At 38.3% G+C, this 23,110-nt stretch overlaps 2 protein-coding genes across 2 annotated transcripts; both read left to right on the forward strand.

Annotated features, from left to right (window-relative positions):
* Nucleotides 1-543: 543 nt before the first annotated feature.
* On the forward strand, nucleotides 544-18,106 carry LOC120001512 (RING-H2 finger protein ATL80-like). Its single transcript, XM_038849884.1, has 2 exons — nucleotides 544-1,365; nucleotides 17,914-18,106. Exon 1 carries the CDS (start codon nucleotides 778-780, stop codon nucleotides 1,276-1,278), a length of 501 nt encoding a protein of 166 aa, XP_038705812.1. The 5' UTR covers nucleotides 544-777; the 3' UTR covers nucleotides 1,279-1,365; nucleotides 17,914-18,106.
* Nucleotides 18,107-22,272: 4,166 nt separating this feature from the next.
* On the forward strand, nucleotides 22,273-23,098 carry LOC119999979 (chaperone protein dnaJ 11, chloroplastic). The gene has a single exon (XM_038847836.1). It carries the CDS (start codon nucleotides 22,291-22,293, stop codon nucleotides 22,756-22,758), a length of 468 nt encoding a protein of 155 aa, XP_038703764.1. The 5' UTR covers nucleotides 22,273-22,290; the 3' UTR covers nucleotides 22,759-23,098.
* Nucleotides 23,099-23,110: the final 12 nt, after the last annotated feature.

Below are 23,110 nucleotides of genomic sequence, written 5' to 3' on the forward strand. Positions count from 1 at the left end.
AAGGCAACTTTGTAGGTTTTCTTTGGATAAGATTTCCTCTCTTCTTTGAACAAGTAGCATAGTTACCCTCTTTTACACGGTTTTAATAAGCATCGCAGCAGCTTCGGATGCAATGCGACGATCTGAGAGACCGAGACAGAGTCACAAGTTGCGACTTGTGAGAGACGGTAGTGTCACTAAGAGTCAAAGAGAGACTCAGAGTCTGAGTCATTCTAATAGATTATTGGCCAACCTACTTTTCAGCATTCCACAACCACCAACCGATTCATAGCTAAATAGATCGGTTGATATTATTCGATTGGTGATTGATTATGGTAATGAGTCGGTTATCGGATAAAATCGATCCATGCCCAGTTTTACCTTAACGGGAAATTCTTGAATGAATATCATTTCCATGAATCCTATGTATTGATTATCATATAATTTATGTATTGGAACTTGGAAGTAAATTAGCTAAATTCAGTTTGAGAAACAGAAAAATTAACTAAATCTACGAAATTTTTGCCTCCAAGATTTGGTAAAAACCATCGATTTCTTATTAATCTAGAATTACCACATTTTGTGAAAGAAGAATAACAAAAAGGCCAAAGATATTTCTGTAATTGGACGGGAAGAAGTTACTGAGAAGCTTCCCAAAATCCCCCTTCCTTTTCAGAGTTTTTACTATATTTTGAAAACCAGGCAATTCTTCTTGCTCTCCAAATCAAAGTCTTTAAAACCCAACAAAAATATTCTCGAGAAACAAACAGAAAAACCCATCCCTTTGCAATTAAAACCATGAAACTACAGACCCTAGCCATTTGCATTGGAGGCGCAATCCTAGCCTCTCTCGTCATGTTCTGCCTCCGTTTACTCCTCAAATACATGCACGATTCCACACAATCCCCTTCTCCAGAGTCTCCGGCGGCCCAGGCAGCGGATCACCACCTATCCGGCATCCCCGTCTATGTCTTCGATTCGAAAGTGGCAATACCTTCTCCCTCACGCCCAAATTCTTCCAGCTATGAGAGCTGTGCGATATGCTTAGAAGCGTACGAGCATGGCGATGAAGTGAGGGTCCTGCCGAGATGCGACCACATGTTTCACAAGGAATGCGTGGATCAATGGCTGCTTTCACATTCTCTTCAGTGTCCCACCTGCAGGAACCAGGTTATAGAGACGAATGTGCAGAGTGAGAGGACTCGTTGCGTAGCGGAAGCAAATAGGGATCCTTTTAATTTAGTTGCTCTCAATTTTCATACTAATGGATCGATCTCGATTTTACGAGGACGGACTTGAGATTTTGCTCTCGGTTAGTTGTTAGGGACACATGTGCATCACGTCAACCTAACCTCCTACAGAGAAACCTAACCTCCTACAGAGAAGGTGTCGCAACCGGGGTCACGACGCGGACCGGCGTTTGAGGATGAAAAATGTTTAGAGTCGCCACCAATTGATTTAAGGTGCAATTGGACACCGAAAAGACCTGCGAACCAGAGAAAAGGGTACGGGGATCGATTGAGTGTGGGGAAGGTGTTAGGCACCCCACAACTCCCGTTTGAAAACGGTTACCCGGATTAATCTAATGGCTATCTTATGGAAACTTGCTCTTTGCAAGGTGTAATTGTTAAAGTTTGAATTATTACTTTCAACACACTTATCAACTTATGATAGTGTTTATTTGGAGACACACTACCAACTTTTGGTATATTTAATTTAAAACACCAACTTATGGTGTTAATGATAAAATGTCCTACCAACTTTTGGTAGGTTTAATTTTAAACAACAACTTATGGTGTTAATGATAAAATGTCCTACCAACTTTTGGTAGGTTTAATTTTAAACACCAACTTATGGTGTTAATGATAAAATGTCCTACCAACTTTTGGTAGGTTTAATTTTAAATACCAACTTATGGCATAAATGATAAAATGACCTACCAACTTTTGGTAGGTTTAATTTTAAATATCAACTTATGGTATAAATGATTATTTGGAAAAGTGTCATCTATCAATTTAACCTATTATTGCCAACTTATGGCAAATTCATAAATGAAATCAAATAAGGTTCATAATTCAAATAAAGGAAATCAACTTATGATTTCTTTAATTGAAATGACCTATATTCAATTTTAAACTCATATACTTATAATAAATAAATAAAAATCCAAATAATTAATGTCCAAGTTATACATGTTAATGGGGGTGATATACTCAACATAAGGGCCAAATATACATACTTAAACAAAGAATAAAGAATATCTTAAGCAAAATCCTAAAATTATTCAAGCTCTCCTTGATCCCGGCCCAAATGATGTTCAACTCAATCCAAACCCAACAAATAAACACAAAAATGGGGGTCAATATGGGTATTCAAATATAATATCAAACCAAACACATACTTAAAGATTTACATATACATATAAACATATATACAATATATGCATATACACACATCCAAACCATGTATAAATACACACATACCGTACACATATAAACATAAATCTCTAAAAAAACCTATACAACTGATTCCTAATGTTGCCGGGTTTTGAACAAAAAAAACATATATACAAAACATCAATTATACTCAAACCGGACATCAAAATATACTCAAACAAACAACAAATATATTCAGTATATTAGCATGCCATATTGACTGATTATGAATGAGTCAAATCCAAATCCAGTATTGCAAAACCAAGTCCAAATCCAGTACCAATACCACCGATTATCATTCTATATAGAACTTGAAAATTACAAGACCAAATCCGACACAAAAACCAGCAAATCTATTATAACTAGCAGGGTAAAAACAAGGAATAACCTTTGTCAATCATCATCAATATCGAACAAAACAAAAAGCCACATCATGAACCAAATCTACGAGCAAAAGGTTTGAACAATAACGTAAACATATTGGCAACGAGTCCGAACAAACACATAGAATAAAACCAAATTTGAATCAAGGAATTTGAGTCATTACCTTCTCAAGGAGACAAAGAAAACCAAACTTCTTCTCTTCTTTTGCTCGGTTGCTCTCTCCCAATCTCCTCCTTTCTTCTTTCTCTTTTGTTTTTGCTTCACCAAAAAAACCAAAGTCTCCTCCTTTCTTCCTCTCTCTCACGCCTCCTCTCTTCCTCTCTTCTTTTTTTTGTTTTTGTTTTTCTCCTCACAAAGTCTCTTCTCCCCTCTTCTTATTCTTTTTCTTTCCCCAATTTGTGCCACATTTCTCTCTTTGTCTCCTTCTTTTTATTCCTTTTCTTTCCCCAATTTGTGCCACATTTCTCTCTTTGTCTCCTTCTTTTTATTCTTTTTCTCTCCCTAATTTGTGCCACATTTCTCTCTTTGTCTCTTTCTTTTTATTCTTTCCCCAATTTGTGCCACATTTCTCTCTTTGTCTCCTTCTTTTTATTCTTGGCTTTTTCTTTCTTATTTTTTACTTTTCCATTCTTCTAGCAAAAAGATTAAAACAATTCTCTTATTTTTAGATATTTTCTAAGATTTGATCTTATTGGGTCAAGATTTGAGTATTTAAGGATCCAAGAAAGGGATTATGAATATCTATGTGCTTATAGGTCAAAGAAATGAGCTTTTGCATTTTTTGTGTTCTTTTTCCTATTTTTTCTTTTTCGGATCGGACGAAATCCGGTTACTACAGCTGCCCCCCTTTGTATGTCCTTTATGAAATAAAAGGCAAACAAAGGCGTAGTCAACCGAGTTTCGTACGAGAATTGAAATACACGGGATCACTATGGCCATTCCTGGTTTGGCCAAATGTTTGTTCAAGAAAATAAAGGGGCACGGGATCACAAGGCCATTCCCGGCTTGGCCAACTGTTTGTGCAAGAAAATAAAGGGGCACGGGATCACGAGGCCATTCCCGGCTTGGCCAAATGTTGGTGCAGAAAAATAAAGGGCACGGGATCACGAGGCCATTCCCGGCTTGGCCAAATGTTTGTGCAGAAAAATAAAGGGCACGGGATCACGAGGCCATTCCCGGCTTGGCCAAATGTTGGTGCAGAAAAATAAAGGGCACGGGATCACGAGGCCATTCCCGGCTTGGCCAAATGTTGGTGGTATAAAAATAAAGGGCACAGGATCACGAGGCCATTCCCGGCTTGGCCAAATGTTGGAGCAGAAAAATAAAGGGCACGGGATCACGAGGCCATTCCCGGCTTGGCCAAATGTTTGTGTGAACTTTATGCAAGAAAATATCCATGAGTGTATGAATGTATGAAGAGAAATTGTATTTTATTTTTTTCATTTTGAAAATTCGACTTCGGTTAATTGTCGTCAGCACCATCACCCCTATCATCCTGCCATTATCCCTCATGAGAAGACTGCATCTTTTGATTCCATCCTATCTTCAATCTGTCATGTTACCCTTATTCTTGTATCTTTCATTCTCTTTTGTCTGATCTTCCCATCGATTTACTGTTTACATCTGATTTCCATCAAATCCGACGTATCTTTAATGCTAAACAAAATCTCCCTGGCCTCCACTAATGCCTTTTAACGCCATTTAATTTCTTTTAGCCCTCCTAGAGTTAAGAACACCACAATCTCTCCGACTCCCCCATGCCTTTTAGCGTCATTTAATTTCCTTTAGCTCCGTCATAGCCAAGAACACCAAAATCTTTCAAGTCCCTGTGAAGAACAATATCCTAATGCACTTGTCATAATTCTTTTATTACTTTACTCAATTTCAAATAAATTCAATAGCATGGCGATGCTTGTACTATATGAGAATTTTGCGCAAGCAATCAAAATTTTGATGAAAACAATCAATGAATTAGGAACTCAGAAATGAATGACCTCAGAGCATTTTATTAAAATGGATAGATAACAAGAGAAACTGACGAGGTACGTATATGATTCCAGAAGGTTAGGAACAAAGGAAATAGCAGAAATCTTTGCAAGATATGAATGAAATAATTCCGATTCCGCACAAAACTGCCCCAGTTTTGTGTGCCCCCATTTTGCAATTATTGAATCTGACTACTTCCATATCACTCGTCTCCTTCGCAGCCTCATCATGCATACCCCTGAACATAGCCAATTCACCTGTGTACAGCCTCGCCATCTGTCATTCATTGTACTTCCTTATATTCATCTCAAATCCTCGAAAGGCCTCTGCCTCATTCCCCTTAGTTGCTTTCACCACACCCTTCTGATCTCAATATTATTTGAAGCTCCCATGAAGGGTTTTCACTATAGTAGAGACTTTTCTTTTTTCCCTAATTTTTGCCTGAAGCGCCCACGGGGGATTTTCACTCCAGCGGGATTTTTATTGCTCTAATTTTTGCCTAGACCGCCCTTTCGGGTTTTCAATCTAGCGAGCTTTTTACTCTAATTTTTGCCTAGATCGCCCTTTCGGGTTTTCAATCTAGCGAGTTTTTTTTTTTTTTTTTTTGCTAGGGGTAATACTTTTTGATGGCGTCTGCATTCACCGGATTAGGCAATTCTTCTCCATCCATTCTTGTCAATATTAATGCTCCTCCTTCAAAAGCTTTTTTCACCACATATGGTCCCTCATAATTCGGTGTCCACTTCCCTCGGTGATCCTTTTGAGGTGGCAAAATCATCTTCAACACTAACTCTCCCCCCCTGAAGCTGCGAGGCCGAACTTTCTTATTATGTGCTTTCATCAATCTTCTTTGATACAATTGCCCTTTGCAAATTGCTCTTAATCTTCGTTCTTCTATCAAATTCAACTGCTCATATCTCGTTCGAGTCCATTCTGATTCTTCCAAACCTGCCTCCAGAACTACTCGAAGGGATGGAATCTCCACTTCGATAGGCAAAACTGCTTCCATACCATACACCAAAGAGAAAGGAGTCTCCCCGGTAGATGTGCGTATTGATGTCCGATAACCATATAGAGCAAAAGGGAGCTTCTCATGCCAATCTTTGTAATTCTCTGTCATCTTCCTGATGATCTTCTTGATATTCTTATTCGCCGCCTCAACAGCCCCATTCATCTTTGGTCGGTATGGCGTCGAATTATGATGACGAATTTTGAACTGGTCACAAAAACCTTTCACCATTTTGCTATTGAAATTCGTGCCATTATCAGTAATAATTCTTTCCGGGACTCCATATCGACAAACAATCTCTTTCCTCAAAAACCGAACAACCACGCTACTCGTCACATTAGAATATGAAGCAGCCTCCACCCATTTGGTAAAATAATCAATGGCAACCAAAATGAAACGATGCCCATTAGAAGCCTTTGGCTCAATTGAACCGATGACATCTAATCCCCACATAGAGAAAGGCCATGGTGACGTCAACACATGTAATGGATTAACGGGAACATGTGTCCTGTCTGCATTAATCTGACACTTGTGGCATCTATTTGCATAACTTATACAATCCCTTTCCATGGTTAACCAATAATACCCTGCACGTATAATCTTCCTTGCCATTGCATATCCACTAGAATGAGTCCCACATATCCCTTCATGAATTTCCTCCATGATTTGCTTAGCCTCAGCAATATCAACACATCGTAAGAAAACTATCCCATCATTCCTTTTATAAAGAACATTTCCACTCAAGAAGAAAGATCCCGCCAATCTCCTGATGGTACGCTTATCATTTTCTGATGCTCCTGATGGATATTCCTTCTTCTCAATGTACTGTTGAATATCATGATACCACGGTTTACCATCAGGCTCTCCCTCCAAATTTAAACAGTAACCTCGAACTTCTCGTTTCTCGATTTTAATCACCTGCACTTCCCCTTTTGGGTCTACATCAAACATTGCTGCCAGAGTTGCCAGAGCATCTGCTATTTGATTTTCTCCCCTTGGGATATAATCCAGCTCCACCCAATCAAAAAACTTGATTAATTTTTTGATATGCTGGTAGTATGGAATAAGCTTGTCATCTTTGGTTTCCCATTCGTCATTCAATTGCCTAATCACCAACTGTGAATCACCATAGACCTGTAGCCTCCTAATCCCCATATCAATGGCAGCTTGAATTTCCATCGTACATGCTTCATACTCAGCCACATTGTTGGTACATTCGAAATACAACTTAGCTGTAAACGGTATAACCTTCTCTTCAGGTGATATTAACACTGCACCAATTCCGCATCCTATAATATTAGAAGCGCCATCAAACAACATAGTCCATTTTGCCAAATTCTTTTGATTCTCTTCTTCTATCGACACAGTCATGACATCAATATCTGGAAATTTCAAATCCATAGTTTGAGTATCATCAATCGCTCCCTCTGCCAAATAATCTGCTATTGCACTCCCCTTGGTTGCCTTCTGTGTGACATATAAAATATCATATTCTGATAATAACATTTGCCATTTAGCTATCCTCCCTGAAAGAGAAGGTTTCTCAAAAATGTACTTGATAGGATCCATCCTGGAAATCAACCATGTAGTGTGATAAAGCATGTATTGTCTAAGTCGATGCGCAGCCCAAACCAACGAGCAACAAGTCTTCTCTAACATCGAATAATTTGCTTCACAACTGGTAAACTTTTTGCTTAAGTAATAAATGGCATGCTCTATCCTTCCTGATGAGTCATGTTGTCCGAGCACACATCCCATCGAACTATCTGAGACAGTCAAATAGAGAATAAGCGGCCTGCCAGCCACATGAGGCATCAACACTGGAGGACTTTTCAAGTATTGCTTGATCTTTTCGAAGGCTACCTGACAATCTTTATTCCACTCAGTAGAGTTACTTTTACGCAACAATTTAAAGATAGGTTCACAAGTAGCCGTCAACTGTGAAATGAATCTGGCAATGTAATTCAATCTTCCCAAGAAACCCCTAACCTCCTTTTCTGTCCGAGGGGGTGACATCTCCAAGATCGCCTTCACTTTATCAGGATCTACTTCGATTCCTTTCCTGCTTACAATGAAACCTAACAACTTCCCCGAGGTTGCCCCAAATGTGCACTTAGCTGGATTCAACTTCAATTGATGCTTCCTTAATCGATCAAACAACTTCTGGAGATTCACAATATGATCTTCACCTTCTTTGGATTTTGCTATCATATCATCGACATATACTTCAACTTCTTTATGCATCATATCATGAAACAAAGTGACCATGGCCCTTTGATAAGTGGCACCGGCATTCTTCAAACCAAAAGGCATGACTTTATAACAGAAAGTTCCCCATAGAGTAATAAAAGTTGTTTTCTCGCGATCTTCTGGTGCCATCTTGATCTGATTGTAACCTGAAAATCCATCCATGAAAGAGAAGGTAGAATGTCTGGCTGTATTATCCACTAAAACATCAATGTGAGGAAGAGGGAAGTTATCCTTTGGGCTTGCGCGATTAAGGTCTCTATAGTCGACACACATCCGAACTTTGCCATCTTTTTTGGGGACAGGTACAATATTCGCCACCCATTTTGGATATCGAGCCACTGCCAAGAAACCAGCATCAAACTGCTTCTTCACTTCATCTCTTATCTTCAACAACATGTCTACTTTCATTCTCCTCAATTTTTGTTTCACAGGGGTACATTCTGGAATTAATGGCAACTTATGAACAACAATGTTTGTATCAAGACCCGGCATGTCCTGATAAGACCATGCAAAGACATCCTGGTAACTATGCAATAAATCTATCAACTTCTTTTTGCTTTCTCCTTCAAAGGCAGCTCCTATCTTGACTTCCTTTTTCTCCGTTTCAGTTCCCAAATTCACGACTTCAGTTAACTCTTGATGCGGCTGTATTATTTTCTCTTCTTGATTGACTTGTCTTAATATCTCAGGAAAAATCTCCATTTCTTCGTCTATTTCATAGTCAGATTCAACATTGCTAATGGGTGCATCAAAATCTGGGTCATTAAGTTCGTCCTCTTTATTATCATCATTTTCAATCCTGTTAAAGAAATGAATGAAAGTGGTTTTGAGAATGGAGAATAACACTTGAATGGAAATGAAGAAACATGAATATGGATGACTATCAAGAGATTTTCATTTCATGGAAAAAGGAAATGTGAACAAAGATAGAACATGCAATCGCCATACTATAAAATCTATTGAAAGCAAAGTAAAGCATGCTCATTACAAAAGACCCAAACGAAAGCCGTGAGCTAGGCCCACGATGGTAGTGCACTCGGGATTACTCTTGCAGGTTCTTGAGAGATACTGGGAGCTCCAAACTGGTCCAGTTGCTAAGTTTGAAATTTGAAGGACGCGAGATGACAAAGCAAGGTCTAGCAGCTGAACTCTGTTCCCCTTCCACCACAGCAACTTGGAATTTTTCAAACTGATCACATATATTTGCCAAAATCGCCCTAGTTACACCAGTCGAGTTTTGAAATGACAGTTTTCCAAAAACTGCCCCAGTGTCAGTCAAACTTATCTTGTTTTGCATCCCTCCATACACAAAACTGTCATAAAGCCAGGGAATCGGTTTCTTTTCAACTTCCAATTCCTTTCCTTCCAGACGGGCAAGCCTCTTCGCCTGTTTTTCTGCTTGCACACGATTTCTGTCAACCCTAGTTGGCTTATAACCCAAACCCCAACGTTCTGGATGTTTCACCATTTCTACTGGCTTCTTAATTCCCTGTCGATTCTTACCGAGTCCTTCTCCTGGGCGAAACCCCTTTTTCAACATAAATTTTGCTACATTCTTCGTAACCTTTGATATTTGTGGCTTTAGGGGAGAAAGTCCTTCCTTCCCGTAGCTAGCACTAGCAATTTCAAAAGATTGGAATGAACTCTGAATCCCCTCTGTCGGAGCATCAATAGGAGAACTATTAGACAAGCTGGCAACCATCCATTCTGACTGACCCTTTACTATGTAAACCCTTCCATCATAAACAAATTTGAGCATTTGGTGCAACGATGATGGAACAGCTCCCGCAGTGTGAATCCAAGGGCGTCCCAACAGGCAACTATAGGTTGGTGAGATATCCATTACCACAAACGGCACATTGAACGTTACACTTGCAACCTGTAAAGGTATTTCAATTTCTCCCATAATCTCTCTACGTGTTCCGTCGAATGCTCTCACTACCATTGGTACTTGTCTTAGATAAGATCTGTCAATTGGTAGCTTCTCAAAAGTCTCCTTTGGTAAAATATTGAGGGATGACCCATTGTCCACCAGGATACTTGCTAATTCCTTTCCACGGCACATGGCTGAAATATGCAAAGCTTTGTTGTGCCCCATCCCTTCAGGCGGAATATCATCTTCAGTAAAGGACAGCAAATGGGAGGCCAACACATTTCCTACAATGCCATTGAAAGAGTCTGTAGGAATCTTGTCTGATACATATGCCTGGTTTAACATTCTCATCAAGACTTGTCGATGTGGTTCAGAGCTCATTATCAACTCCAAGATCGAAATTTTTGCAGGGGTTTTCTTCAATTGATCCACCACCATGTACTCACTCTGCCGAATAATTTTCAGGAACTCCTGAACTTCCACGTCAGTTACCACTTTCTTTTTCTCTTCTGGGCGTACAAAAAGACCTTCTTCTGGAATAAAACCTGACTTTTCAACTTCAGGTATTGCTTTCCCTTTCCTTTTACGCTCTGCTTCAAGGTCCACCATTAGATTCCCTTCTGTCTCATTTCTCGTGTAACATCTTCCACTCCGGGTAACTCCACCGACGCCAGAAATATTATCTACCACTTCTCCTTGCTTTCCACTAGCTCCTGCTTCATAATTCCATGGCACAGCCTTGTCATTCTTGTACAAAGGATCTATTTTTGGAGTCACAGTCATTGGCTTGTCCTCTGTAGAGTATTGTAGAACAAAAGGTTTCACACAATTCGGCCTTGGTCCTTGGTAGTAACCCCCTAAGACATTGATATGGCCCTCTCGACTTTCTCCTTCTTCAAAAATAATTCTCCTCAAATCCATCAACTCTTGTACGTTCTCTCGAAAATCATTGCATTCTTCAATAGTATGACCTTCCATTCCACTGTGAAATTTGCAAGTCTTAATTGTGTCAAGTTGATTACTTTGGCGGAAAGAACTCATCATTTCAATCATCCCTTGCTCCTTTAAGATGTCAAATAACTGGCTCAATGGCATCGTAATCTCTGACACCCATCTCTTGATAACACGAGACTCACCAACACAATTCACACCCTCATTTCCATGGTTTGGCAGCGGATTGTTGTTAAAATTTGGTTTGTCCACAGCATCCAAGTTGAGCCATTTTGCTTCAATCATCCCCTGAATTAACCTCTTGAAAGTCAAACACGCTTCAGTTGAATGTCCGGGTGCGCCCCCATGGTAAAGACATGTAGAATTTGGATCATACCAGGTAGGATATGGAGGCTGGTGAACTCTTCCAGGTATTGGTACTACCGCCCCTTGGGCTTGTAGCTTAGTGAAACACTCCGTATATGTCATAGGTATAGGGTCAAAACGTTCCACCGGCCTTCTGGGTCTTGGATTTTGGAAATTTGGACGAGGGTTTTGGTAGGTATTTGGGTTCTGAAAGTTTGGGTAAGTGTTTGGGTTTTGCGAGTACTGATTGGGTAGCGGTGTATTGAATCGGGGTGGGTAAGGATTTCGGATGTGGTGTTGGTTATAGTAGACTTCTGGGTTTGACATCCTTGGGGCATTGCTTCTAGGGCGATAGTCTGAAGTAAGCGCACCATAAACAGCGGGATCAAAATTTACAGAATGCACTTCAGTCTTTTTGCCTTTACTTCCTTTAGCTGGGTCCGGTTTATCAAGGGTGGGATAATGCAGAGTACCTCTCTTCATACATCGTTCAACTCGCTCTCCTGCCTGTATCATATCAGCTAGGTTATTGTGGCCACCTCCTGCCAAATTGGAAGTATAAGGTTCCTGGAGAGCATCAATAAAAGCATTCAACAAATCCTTCTCTGACAGTGGTGGAATTATCTGGGCTGCCAAATCCCTCCATCGATGAGCAAACTCCCTGAAGCTTTCCCCACTCTTCATTGTTGTATTCTGTAGATCATAAATGGTAGGGATCTTCTCTTCATTGTGCTTATATTGCTTCATAAACACTTCAGCCAAATCCTCCCACGAAGCTACTGATGAGGGATTAAGGGTATTGAACCACCTTTGAGCTGCCCCAATCAGACTATCTTGGAAATAATGCATCAACACTTTCTCATTGCTTGCATATGGCTGCATACGTCGACAATACATCGTTAGATGATCCAATGGAACTCCAGTGCCATCAAACAAACTGAATTTTGGTAGTACAAAATCATGCGGAATATTCAGATTCTTCACAAGGCACAAATTGGCCGGATTCAACATCCCTGAAACATTAAAACCCTCCATGGCTCTTAATCTCTTTTCCAACTTCTTAATGGCAACTATTGAGTTATTTTCTTCATTCTGAACTTCCTCATTCACTACTCTGGCGGTTACAGCTTCCGCAATATTAGCGTTGACTGGGAAGGGATTATCATGCACATGGGTCTCAGCTGAATGAATATATGTCGGGTTCTGAGTGGTTGCCTGTTGGGAAACATACTGATGCTGATGCAAACCAGGCAAAGGCTGATTACGAATAGGAGTAAACCCGGGTGGGTAAGTTGGTATTTCCTGGTGCAGATGATTCTCAGGAATCTCTAGTGTTTCAGAATTTTCAGCTACTCCCTTTCCTTTCATCAGCAACGCCATATTCTTCATCAATAAGGCCATCTGTTCTTTGATTTCAGCTATATCCTGATTCTGACTATGCTCACCCATTTCCTGCTCCATATTCTCAATAATTCTTGATTGTAGGCGAGTCTGATAGGGGTGACGATGTTGCTTCTTGAAAGCTATGATTAATGATGCACTTAAATCCCCTGATTTGAAAAAAATGTAACAAGGTTAGTTTTCTTGTTTTGTTATTTTTCTTCTGCATGCTTGTGTGTGAATCCTATATAGTCATTGCAATTTAAAAAGACAATAAAAGCAAAACATCATTTCATTAAAGCGAATTTTATTTTTACATGATAGCCTTGAAAATAAAATTAATCCCTAGTTTGGAAACCCTCCATGCCGGAGCACTCCAATCATCTCTAGGTCCTTGCGAAGATTGGCCAAGAATTGTAGGACTTTCCCAAATTCTGGCCCCTGAAGCACTTCATCTTGGCTCAATTTTGCAGCTTCTTCCTCAAAGGCAATAGCCCATGCAGACAACTTTGTCACTTGGCACATTGCTATCTCAATTCGACGGGTAAGCGTAGACCGTGCCTCACGATTCTCTACAAGTCCATCAAGTAATGCCTCATTCTCATCTGCTAGCCTGACCATCTCAGTCCGATTATGGTTTAGCAACTCTTGATGTAACACTCTTAGCCGCTTAATTTCTTCATTCATTCTTCTCATGGCTGCTTCCATTGTGACATTTGCTTGCTCAATTCTTTGGTGTTGGGACTTCCACGCTTTAAGTTCCTCTAATGCATGTGACATCCCCACTTTTGCCCTTTGGAGTTCAAATTGTATTTGTAGGTTATTTTGTTCCAGCTGCTTCCTCTTCTTACTCACCATTTCCAGTTCTTTCATTTCCTCCATCTCTTGTATCTTTGCTTGAGAGAGCTCTTCTTGTGTTAATTCATACTTCCTTTTATAGCTTTCGGCTTCTTGAGTCATCCTCAGTAATGCTTCTTCCAAATTCTGAATCTTCTTCACAGTTAAGTCCTCGACTTCTTCAGTGTCAGGCCCTTTTCTTCTGTGACCAGTATGCTCATTTCCTTGAAACCTCAATTTATTTTCCCCTACTATATTCTGAGGTATCCTTGTTCTTTCCTTATGGGTATTTCCTCCTTGGATATGATCTTCAGAAATAGTTTTGCCCCTCTTCTCATGCCATTTAAAGTAAATTAGGGTACCATCTGATGTGTGCTTGCCTCGATTCGTAATCTTGAGATTTTTCCATGCCTGAAGTATTTTTCGTACCGTAGGTACAATCAACTCCAAATCTTCTCCATCATCATAAGAAAAATCAAGATCTAACAACCCATGTGTTGCTGGAATACAAGGATTAGACCCTATTTGCCTAAATACTAATGATGGTGCTTGACTGACAGCTCCCCACGGGCCTAAAAGAGGGACCCAAGGAAAATCTCCACACCTATATAGAAATGTGTCAGGCAAAAACCAAGGTGCTTTTCCTTCTACACTGCGAACATCCAGGGATTGCAAGATCTTTTCCCATTTTCCAATATTCGGGTGGCCAGGTTTCCACTTTGCCTCTGTGAACTCCAATATCGGTCTCCTTTCTGGCCGCGTATGATCCTTAAAGCCAATCTTTGGAAAATCAAGCTCCCTACAATACTTAATGTGACTTACTAACCAGATTCCGAGCAAAGCTGAACATCCATTGAACCTTGCTTTTATATTGCGACGACAAAAGTTGAGAGAACGAATCGTTTCACATATTATTGCAGGAATTGGGTTCACACCGCGATCTACCTGATTAAAAAGCTTGATCACTCTCCCTTCCACATATCCTTGAGTGCAAGGAAATAATATAGCTCCATATATTGCAAGTGCCAATGCTGACTGTCTCAATGTTGTCTTCGGCTTTCCCTCCACGTATTTCATCAATTCCTCAATTGGAAAACACCACTTGCTCCCTTTGAATGAACCCATCCTCTTGACATTCTCACTCTCACATCCCAACATCTTGGCAATAATTTTTTCAGCTGACATGTTTTCCTGGAAGTAATACATTTTTGTATTATGAGGCTCCAATTGTAGTAACTGAGCATATTCCTCAATTGTGGGTGAGAAATCTATTTGCCCAAATGTGAAGCACCTATATGCGGGATCCCAATATGAAATGGCTGCTTGAAGCAATGTCACTGGTGTATCGACCCTTAGCAGACTCCCTATGAGACCATATTTTTTGAGAACTCCGGGCTTAACTGCGGACTTTCCTTTGCCCATAAACTTATCAGACGTGGCAATGTGTGACTCTGAAATTTTGTCTTCATTACCCTTGGTAATAAGACATCCTCTTTCAAACTATCTCCATGCTCGGATTGCATTCTGCTCAACTCATCTCTTACGTCATAGATGTCCACCTTTTCATATACGGACACCCTTGACGCCATCCTGTTTCAATTGAAAGATGTTTTGACAATATTATCAAACCAAATTGCAATGATTGTGCCTATGTGAATTTCATGGGAAAGGAAACCAGTAATGGAAATTACAATTAAGAATGTGTACAACAAAACATCAGCTGCAAATGAATAAATCACACAAAAATAAAACATGCCATTATATGGGGTAACCTAACTTTCTGGAGGTTTCGGCCATGGATCTAGGGCTTTATAAAGTGCAGGGGTAAGTTTATCTAACTACTCCGCGAGGTCCCAGATCATGTTGCTTTTAAAATCCCAACTATTGGGACAAAAGCTCCTCCCTTAACTTTTAAGGGAAGTCGATCCGGTGAGGATATCTTCCACTATCCATGCGGAGACGGAATCTCACGAGAATAGTGGTCAACCCTCTCTAATACTAAAGGTAGAGCCCGGGTGGTAGGCTACAGTGAGTGTAAATGTATGAGATGACAAATACTTTACCACAACAAAATAAATCAACATCCCTAACATATAAAGGAAACAAACAATTAATCATACAAAAAGAAGTAACCGTAGCCAATCAATTTAATCTTATGGGTTTGACCCTCTTAGGTTTAAAAAACCTGGTCTCCCCAGCAGAGTCGCCAGTTGTCGCAACCGGGGTCACGACGCGGACCGGCGTTTGAGGATGAAAAATGTTTAGAGTCGCCACCAATTGATTTAAGGTGCAATTGGACACCGAAAAGACCTGCGAACCAGAGAAAAGGGTACGGGGATCGATTGAGTGTGGGGAAGGTGTTAGGCACCCCACAACTCCCGTTTGAAAACGGTTACCCGGATTAATCTAATGGCTATCTTATGGAAACTTGCTCTTTGCAAGGTGTAATTGTTAAAGTTTGAATTATTACTTTCAACACACTTATCAACTTATGATAGTGTTTATTTGGAGACACACTACCAACTTTTGGTATATTTAATTTAAAACACCAACTTATGGTGTTAATGATAAAATGTCCTACCAACTTTTGGTAGGTTTAATTTTAAACAACAACTTATGGTGTTAATGATAAAATGTCCTACCAACTTTTGGTAGGTTTAATTTTAAACACCAACTTATGGTGTTAATGATAAAATGTCCTACCAACTTTTGGTAGGTTTAATTTTAAATACCAACTTATGGCATAAATGATAAAATGACCTACCAACTTTTGGTAGGTTTAATTTTAAATATCAACTTATGGTATAAATGATTATTTGGAAAAGTGTCATCTATCAATTTAACCTATTATTGCCAACTTATGGCAAATTCATAAATGAAATCAAATAAGGTTCATAATTCAAATAAAGGAAATCAACTTATGATTTCTTTAATTGAAATGACCTATATTCAATTTTAAACTCATATACTTATAATAAATAAATAAAAATCCAAATAATTAATGTCCAAGTTATACATGTTAATGGGGGTGATATACTCAACATAAGGGCCAAATATATATACTTAAACAAAGAATAAAGAATATCTTAAGCAAAATCCTAAAATTATTCAAGCTCTCCTTGATCCCGGCCCAAATGATGTTCAACTCAATCCAAACCCAACAAATAAACACAAAAATGGGGGTCAATATGGGTATTCAAATATAATATCAAACCAAACACATACTTAAAGATTTACATATACATATAAACATATATACAATATATGCATATACACACATCCAAACCATGTATAAATACACACATACCGTACACATATAAACATAAATCTCTAAAAAAACCTATACAACTGATTCCTAATGTTGCCGGGTTTTGAACAAAAAAAACATATATACAAAACATCAATTATACTCAAACCGGACATCAAAATATACTCAAACAAACAACAAATATATTCAGTATATTAGCATGCCATATTGACTGATTATGAATGAGTCAAATCCAAATCCAGTATTGCAAAACCAAGTCCAAATCCAGTACCAATACCACCGATTATCATTCTATATAGAACTTGAAAATTACAAGACCAAATCCGGCACAAAAACCAGCAAATCTATTACAACTAGCAGGGTAAAAACAAGGAATAACCTTTGTCAATCATCATCAATATCGAACAAAACAAAAAGCCACATCATGAACCAAATCTACGAGCAAAAGGTTTGAACAATAACGTAAACATATTGGCAACGAGTCCGAACAAACACATAGAATAAAACCAAATTTGAATCAAGGAATTTGAGTCATTACCTTCTCAAGGAGACAAAGAAAACCAAACTTCTTCTCTTCTTTTGCTCGGTTGCTCTCTCCCAATCTCCTCCTTTCTTCTTTCTCTTTTGTTTTTGCTTCACCAAAAAAACCAAAGTCTCCTCCTTTCTTCCTCTCTCTCACGCCTCTTCTCTTCCTCTCTTCTTTTTTTTGTTTTTGTTTTTCTCCTCACAAAGTCTCTTCTCCCCTCTTCTTATTCTTTTTCTTTCCCCAATTTGTGCCACATTTCTCTCTTTGTCTCCTTCTTTTTATTCTTTTTCTTTCCCCAATTTGTGCCACATTTCTCTCTTTGTCTCCTTCTTTTTATTCTTTTTCTCTCCCTAATTTGTGCCACATTTCTCTCTTTGTCTCTTTCTTTTTATTCTTTCCCCAATTTGTGCCACATTTCTCTCTTTGTCTCCTTCTTTTTATTCTTGGCTTTTTCTTTCTTATTTTTTACTTTTCCATTCTTCTAGCAAAAAGATTAAAACAATTCTCTTATTTTTAGATATTTTCTAAGATTTGATCTTATTGGGTCAAGATTTGAGTATTTAAGGATCCAAGAAAGGGATTATGAATATCTATGTGCTTATAGGTCAAAGAAATGAGCTTTTGCATTTTTTGTGTTCTTTTTCCTATTTTTTCTTTTTCGGATCGGACGAAATCCGGTTACTACAGAAGGGTTGGATGGAAGTTGGATGGTGTTGGCTTGTTGCACACGATCACTCGTAGTTGTGATAGTTATCACATTTGTGTTATTGCTTCCTAGTTTGAAGAAGTGGTGTGTTGTGTTACGTTTGATGACAACTCAATCTCCTTTCTTTAATTTTATGTGAAAGGGAATGAGAGTAACAGTGGACTTTTAAGTCTTGGAGGTTCTGGTTTTCCTCGAAGTAAACCAATACTATTTTCATCACTAAAACAAAATTGATAAACACAAGAATTCACGGGATCCAAGATAAACCAGTCACTCGATCAATGTCGCAAGCACGTAACATTAGGGTTGAGGTTTTTGATTGGTTTCCGAGAAAATCAATGATGAAAAACAAGTCGGAAGAGAAAATTTCGGTAGTTCTAGACTTGTAGTGTGAGGTTGCGATTAGATTTACTCGCAATTTTGTTGGTTTCGAGGATTACTCTTTTCATTTTTACAATTCGGTGGCGATTGTTATTGTGATTCATAATCTGATAAAGTTTTTTCCGTATATTTCTCGCTTACGATTGTGATTATGCAGTGACCCTCAATGGTATTTTCCTCTCTTTGTAAATTTTCCCAGGAAACAAACAGCCTTCCCCAATGGAATCAGAAATCAGAATTCTCTATGTTATGAGCCTGTGAAGATAATAGCCTACTGTTTCCAAGCTGGGTTGATCTAGGATTCATGGGCCTCCGAATGGCTCTCTTTGAGTAATGGACCACATGAAGTAAATAGCCCAATGTTCCAATCTGGGTTGATCTACCATACATAGGCCTCCAGAAGGTTCAGTCCACAACGTCAATCCTCACAGAGGGATTGGGCCTTTGATGACAAACAAAAAGATGAATCAATAAAATACTAATTATTGATGGTTTTTTCCCCCCCTTCATCCATCAATGATAAATTGCATTTTTTGGGTTTTTTTTTTCCAATTGTGTCGAGACTTGTAGTCTCACATCGGATTGGAATAAAACAATTGAGTGTATACAAGCAAAGATTAAGCTCTTCTCACACAAATGACTTGTTTTTAAGTCTAAATACTTTGAAGATGGCCTTGGAGAATAAATATGTATGGACCTTTGGTCCAGAGCAGACAATATCACTATTATTTGAATTTTCTAACAAATTGAAAATCAAATCACTCAAGCACGATCAACATTGATTTTTCTTGGGTGTTGTTAAGTACCACATCAAAAGATGTGGGAATTCATTCCTTATTTATAAGGACAAGTCGACTTCCTTACATACCAATAAGGCTTTTTTTTAACCCAAGTGAGTTGGGCTTTGATACATGGGTTTCGACCCTTAGTAGCTGGGTTAATGAGGAACAAAGTCGCGTGAGTCCAATGTATTCTCGGGAACCGGACAATCCAAAATTGATAATATTGTTGGTGCGTATGGGGGTGTGAATTTACAACATGATATCGGTCTCATCATTACGTTCTTGATTCAATTTTTTTAAAAAAAATAAATCCAATTTCGATACGCAAAGAAAGCATCACAACTTTTTTCATGCACTTGTAGTTGTAGACGCATTTTGTATAGTGGACTAGTGATATGGAGTTTTCATGACAATGAATGGTCAATTTAAATCTAAAAAGAATAAGCCCCATTAGTGTTACAAGTAGTTATCCAGAAAACAAATTGCCATGACAGCGGCTCCTACTAGCATCTGCAGATGCGTGCATTCACAACTTTATGTACAAGTTGCACAAGTTTTTTGTGTTTTTTTTTTAACCGATAATTTCCCTACTCAATATACCCATTAAATAGTTAGGTTAGCCCTAAACTCGGGCTGCTAACTTAGTTCGTTAAATACTGACAACATATAAGACCGTGTTGAAACCTATGCGGGAGAACGAGGCTGAATCCCACAAAGTGCTTAAACGTCGAGAACAATACCATTTAAGTTTGTCATTTGGACATTTGATATGAATTTAAATTCGGGCCGTTTGACATTAAATCCTGGTCATTAGGCCCACACACAAAGAAGTTTCTCACATGACGATATGATAAGTTGGGTCAAAACTCATCAATGGCCACAAGGGTATTATTTATAGCAAGAATCGAATTCAAAACCTCCCCATTTAGAGAAACTTCCGACTAAGCTATCAACCAAGTATTATGAGGCACAAGTTGTCTTCATTGGATAATAATAGGAATTCTCGTCGATAACTTGTATAGTTCTATACACTTAGTATGATAGTGATATGAAAATCATTGTAGACCATAAATGTGTTAATACTCGAGAACCAAAAAACACAAAAGGAAAAGTGTAATAATATTAATTTTGACGTTGTAAATAGTGTTAATTGAGTACAGACCTTGGTTGTAGCATGTAGGATAATACCTGCCCCACACTGTCCATATATTTGTGTACAAATATTATTAGATAATAATTGAACAACAATAGATATTTTTTGGAGCTAGCCGGCCCTAAATTAAATAATTAATATTGTGGAGTGGCTATTGGACACTCCTAAAGCCATACAAATTAATTTTATTAATTAATAGTTTATTAATTTATTTTTCTTCAAAATTGAATATACAAATACCATAAGAAAAAAAAATGCAAATATAATGGGCATGTGGGGAGACTTTGGGCAGCTTTGGAAGAAAGGTTTCTAAAGGAGACAAATGTGGAAGAAGAAGAAGAAGAAAGAAGAAGATTTTTGCTGTCCACTTAATTGAGTGGTCTTTATTTTAGCATTAAAAAAATGAAACAAAAATTGAAGGACGAAGTGTGGAAAATTCCTGCATTTGATTATCCACTTGGTGTTGGCACAGGGTCGTACACTCGTACTCATATTCATATAAGACTTATTTGGATTGTTGAGTTTATGCAGCAGTTCAATTAATGATTATAAAAAACACATGGATGCTCTCAAATTTAGCAATTTTACGGATTTTAGTGTTCTTTTTTATTTTCCTTAACTTCCCAAAAGATAAGATGAATACATACGATTTTATATAGATCATGTAAGACCAACCATTTCACGTGAATCATGTTCGTCAATTTCAACATTTAGGATAGTTGGGATAAAAAATAATAAGATGCTTAGCATTTTCATAAACCTAATTTGACGGAGAGTCGGGAATGAGGACACATGGGTTGTGAATTGGTGGGCCCTATGTGCACTTACTTCCATCTTTGGATCTTTTAAAACTTAGTTGGATGGATTAGATTTAAAAAAGATGAGGAACTGCTATTTTCAAAGAATAGTGGGTACCCCAATTCGGGGATTAAGGGATTGCAAGGCACATGCTCTTGATTGTTTATATATCAAGTGCCAATCAGTCTCATTGTTGTTATTTTTCCATTTCTGTCTTGGTAATTATGTTAAAAACTTGTGATATGGATCTTTATTATAAAGATGAACATTATTTGTACCCCTTTTTATTAGAGTGTGGTGTGCCTAGTAAAAAATGTGATGCAAATAACGTTCATCATAATTCATTTTATATACATGTATTTCATCAAAAATTCTACATGGAGTAACGTAAATTCAAATGATTCAATCCAACACATTAGCATGTCATTATCACCATCAAAAATTTTATCCAAAAAATTTAGAATCGGCTATGTGAGTATGAGTATATGACACATCAGCATGTGTCTATAATAATATCTGTCAAAGACCAATTTGCAACTTGTTTTTCCATAATAGAAAAATTAATATAGTAATTTCCAATCTGTGTCATAGCCAGAATTTTCAAATTCATTCATTATATTTGAAACTTTAAACATAAATGATAAAACCCATATAGTCACAGCTTTTTTTTTTTAATAAACAACAATATATTCAACCAGCAAACAAAAAAAAAAAACGGGGCATCAAAAAAGATGGCTTGAGAAAAACAAGGAAGAACCAATGACAAAATTACAAAATAGCTATGTATCCCATATAGTCAAAGTTGTACATGTTTTGTTACCAAAGTTGTATATTTCTTCCTTTATATGTATTCCAACTTCTTCTGAAACATTAATTTATATTTATATCCAAATTAGCTAATTAAATATATATTTTATTTAATAAAAAAAGGATTTTCACACTTTCAAGTAAAATTAACCAATGATTTACATATTTTAGTTGAGAAAAAAATGATTTTTTTACATTTTAACATAGAAACTTGACAAGATTAAATAATATACTTAATAATAATAATTACTATATACTTAAATTATTTTGAATTTACACCCAAACTACTATTAAAATGATAAAAATGATCTGTATCACTCTAGTTCGAATCCCCTCCCCCAGTCCCCTTTCTTTTCAATAAAAAAAAAATGAAATTTATCTTCTAGTCCCTTGTCTCCTTTATAAAAGCCCCAAATCCCTTCTCCTTCCTCATCCTGACCATGCTCTCGTTATCTCCTACTCAATTTCTTAGACCTCCTCCTTCTGCTTCTCCAAGCGCCGGATTCCGGCCGCCGATCATCATCGCCACCGCTACCGCCACCACGACCACCACTACTTTCAAAGAGAAGAAAGCGTCATCTTCGTATCTGCGACCTCCTCAAGGTCGTATGGCTTCATCGACGTCGCTGTACGAGATCCTGGGGCTACCGACGGGGGCCACGCGCGAGGAGGTAAAATCGGCTTACCGTCGGCTTGCGCGGGTCTGCCATCCGGACGTGGCGGCGGTGGAGCGGAAGGACAGGTCGGCCGACGAGTTCATCAAGATCCACGCCGCATACTGCACCTTATCGGACCCCGAGAAACGCGCCGTTTACGATCGGAAGATTTTCCGGCGGCCTGTCCGGCCCTTGTCGACTGGATTTTCAGGTTACACCGGTAGGAATTGGGAGACCGATCAGTGCTGGTAGTGATGAGTAGACTCGCTCGAGTTTAACTAGTCGAGGTTCTTGTGTATATAGGAAAGAAGCTTTAGTCTCTAACTCTTGGCACCGGCGGAGGTGAAAGACTTCCATGCCGAGCAATCATAGCCGTTGGATTCGCCGCTTGTTCTGGTATATCCACTTAGCGCGTCGACAGCTTGATTTTCCTGTGATAGTGAAAAACAAGGAAAACAATGTAAGATTGCTCTGCAAGTTAATTATGATCCAAAATTAGTAATTAAGGGAGTTTTAGTTTTTTGCTTTAAATATATGTCAGCATATACGTATATGCATAGAAACGTAATAAATACCGTAGTCAACTTTTCAATATTGCCTCATT

The sequence above is a fragment of the Tripterygium wilfordii genome, chromosome 1 (assembly GCF_013401445.1).
Source record: "Tripterygium wilfordii isolate XIE 37 chromosome 1, ASM1340144v1, whole genome shotgun sequence".
Lineage (NCBI taxonomy): Eukaryota > Viridiplantae > Streptophyta > Magnoliopsida > Celastrales > Celastraceae > Tripterygium > Tripterygium wilfordii.

Excerpts from the sequence above, each read along its gene's own strand:
- LOC120001512 (XM_038849884.1), top strand. The coding sequence starts at position 778 with ATGAAACTACAGACCCTAGCCATTTGCATTGGAGGCGCAATCCTAGCC.
- LOC119999979 (XM_038847836.1), top strand. The coding sequence starts at position 22,291 with ATGCTCTCGTTATCTCCTACTCAATTTCTTAGACCTCCTCCTTCTGCT.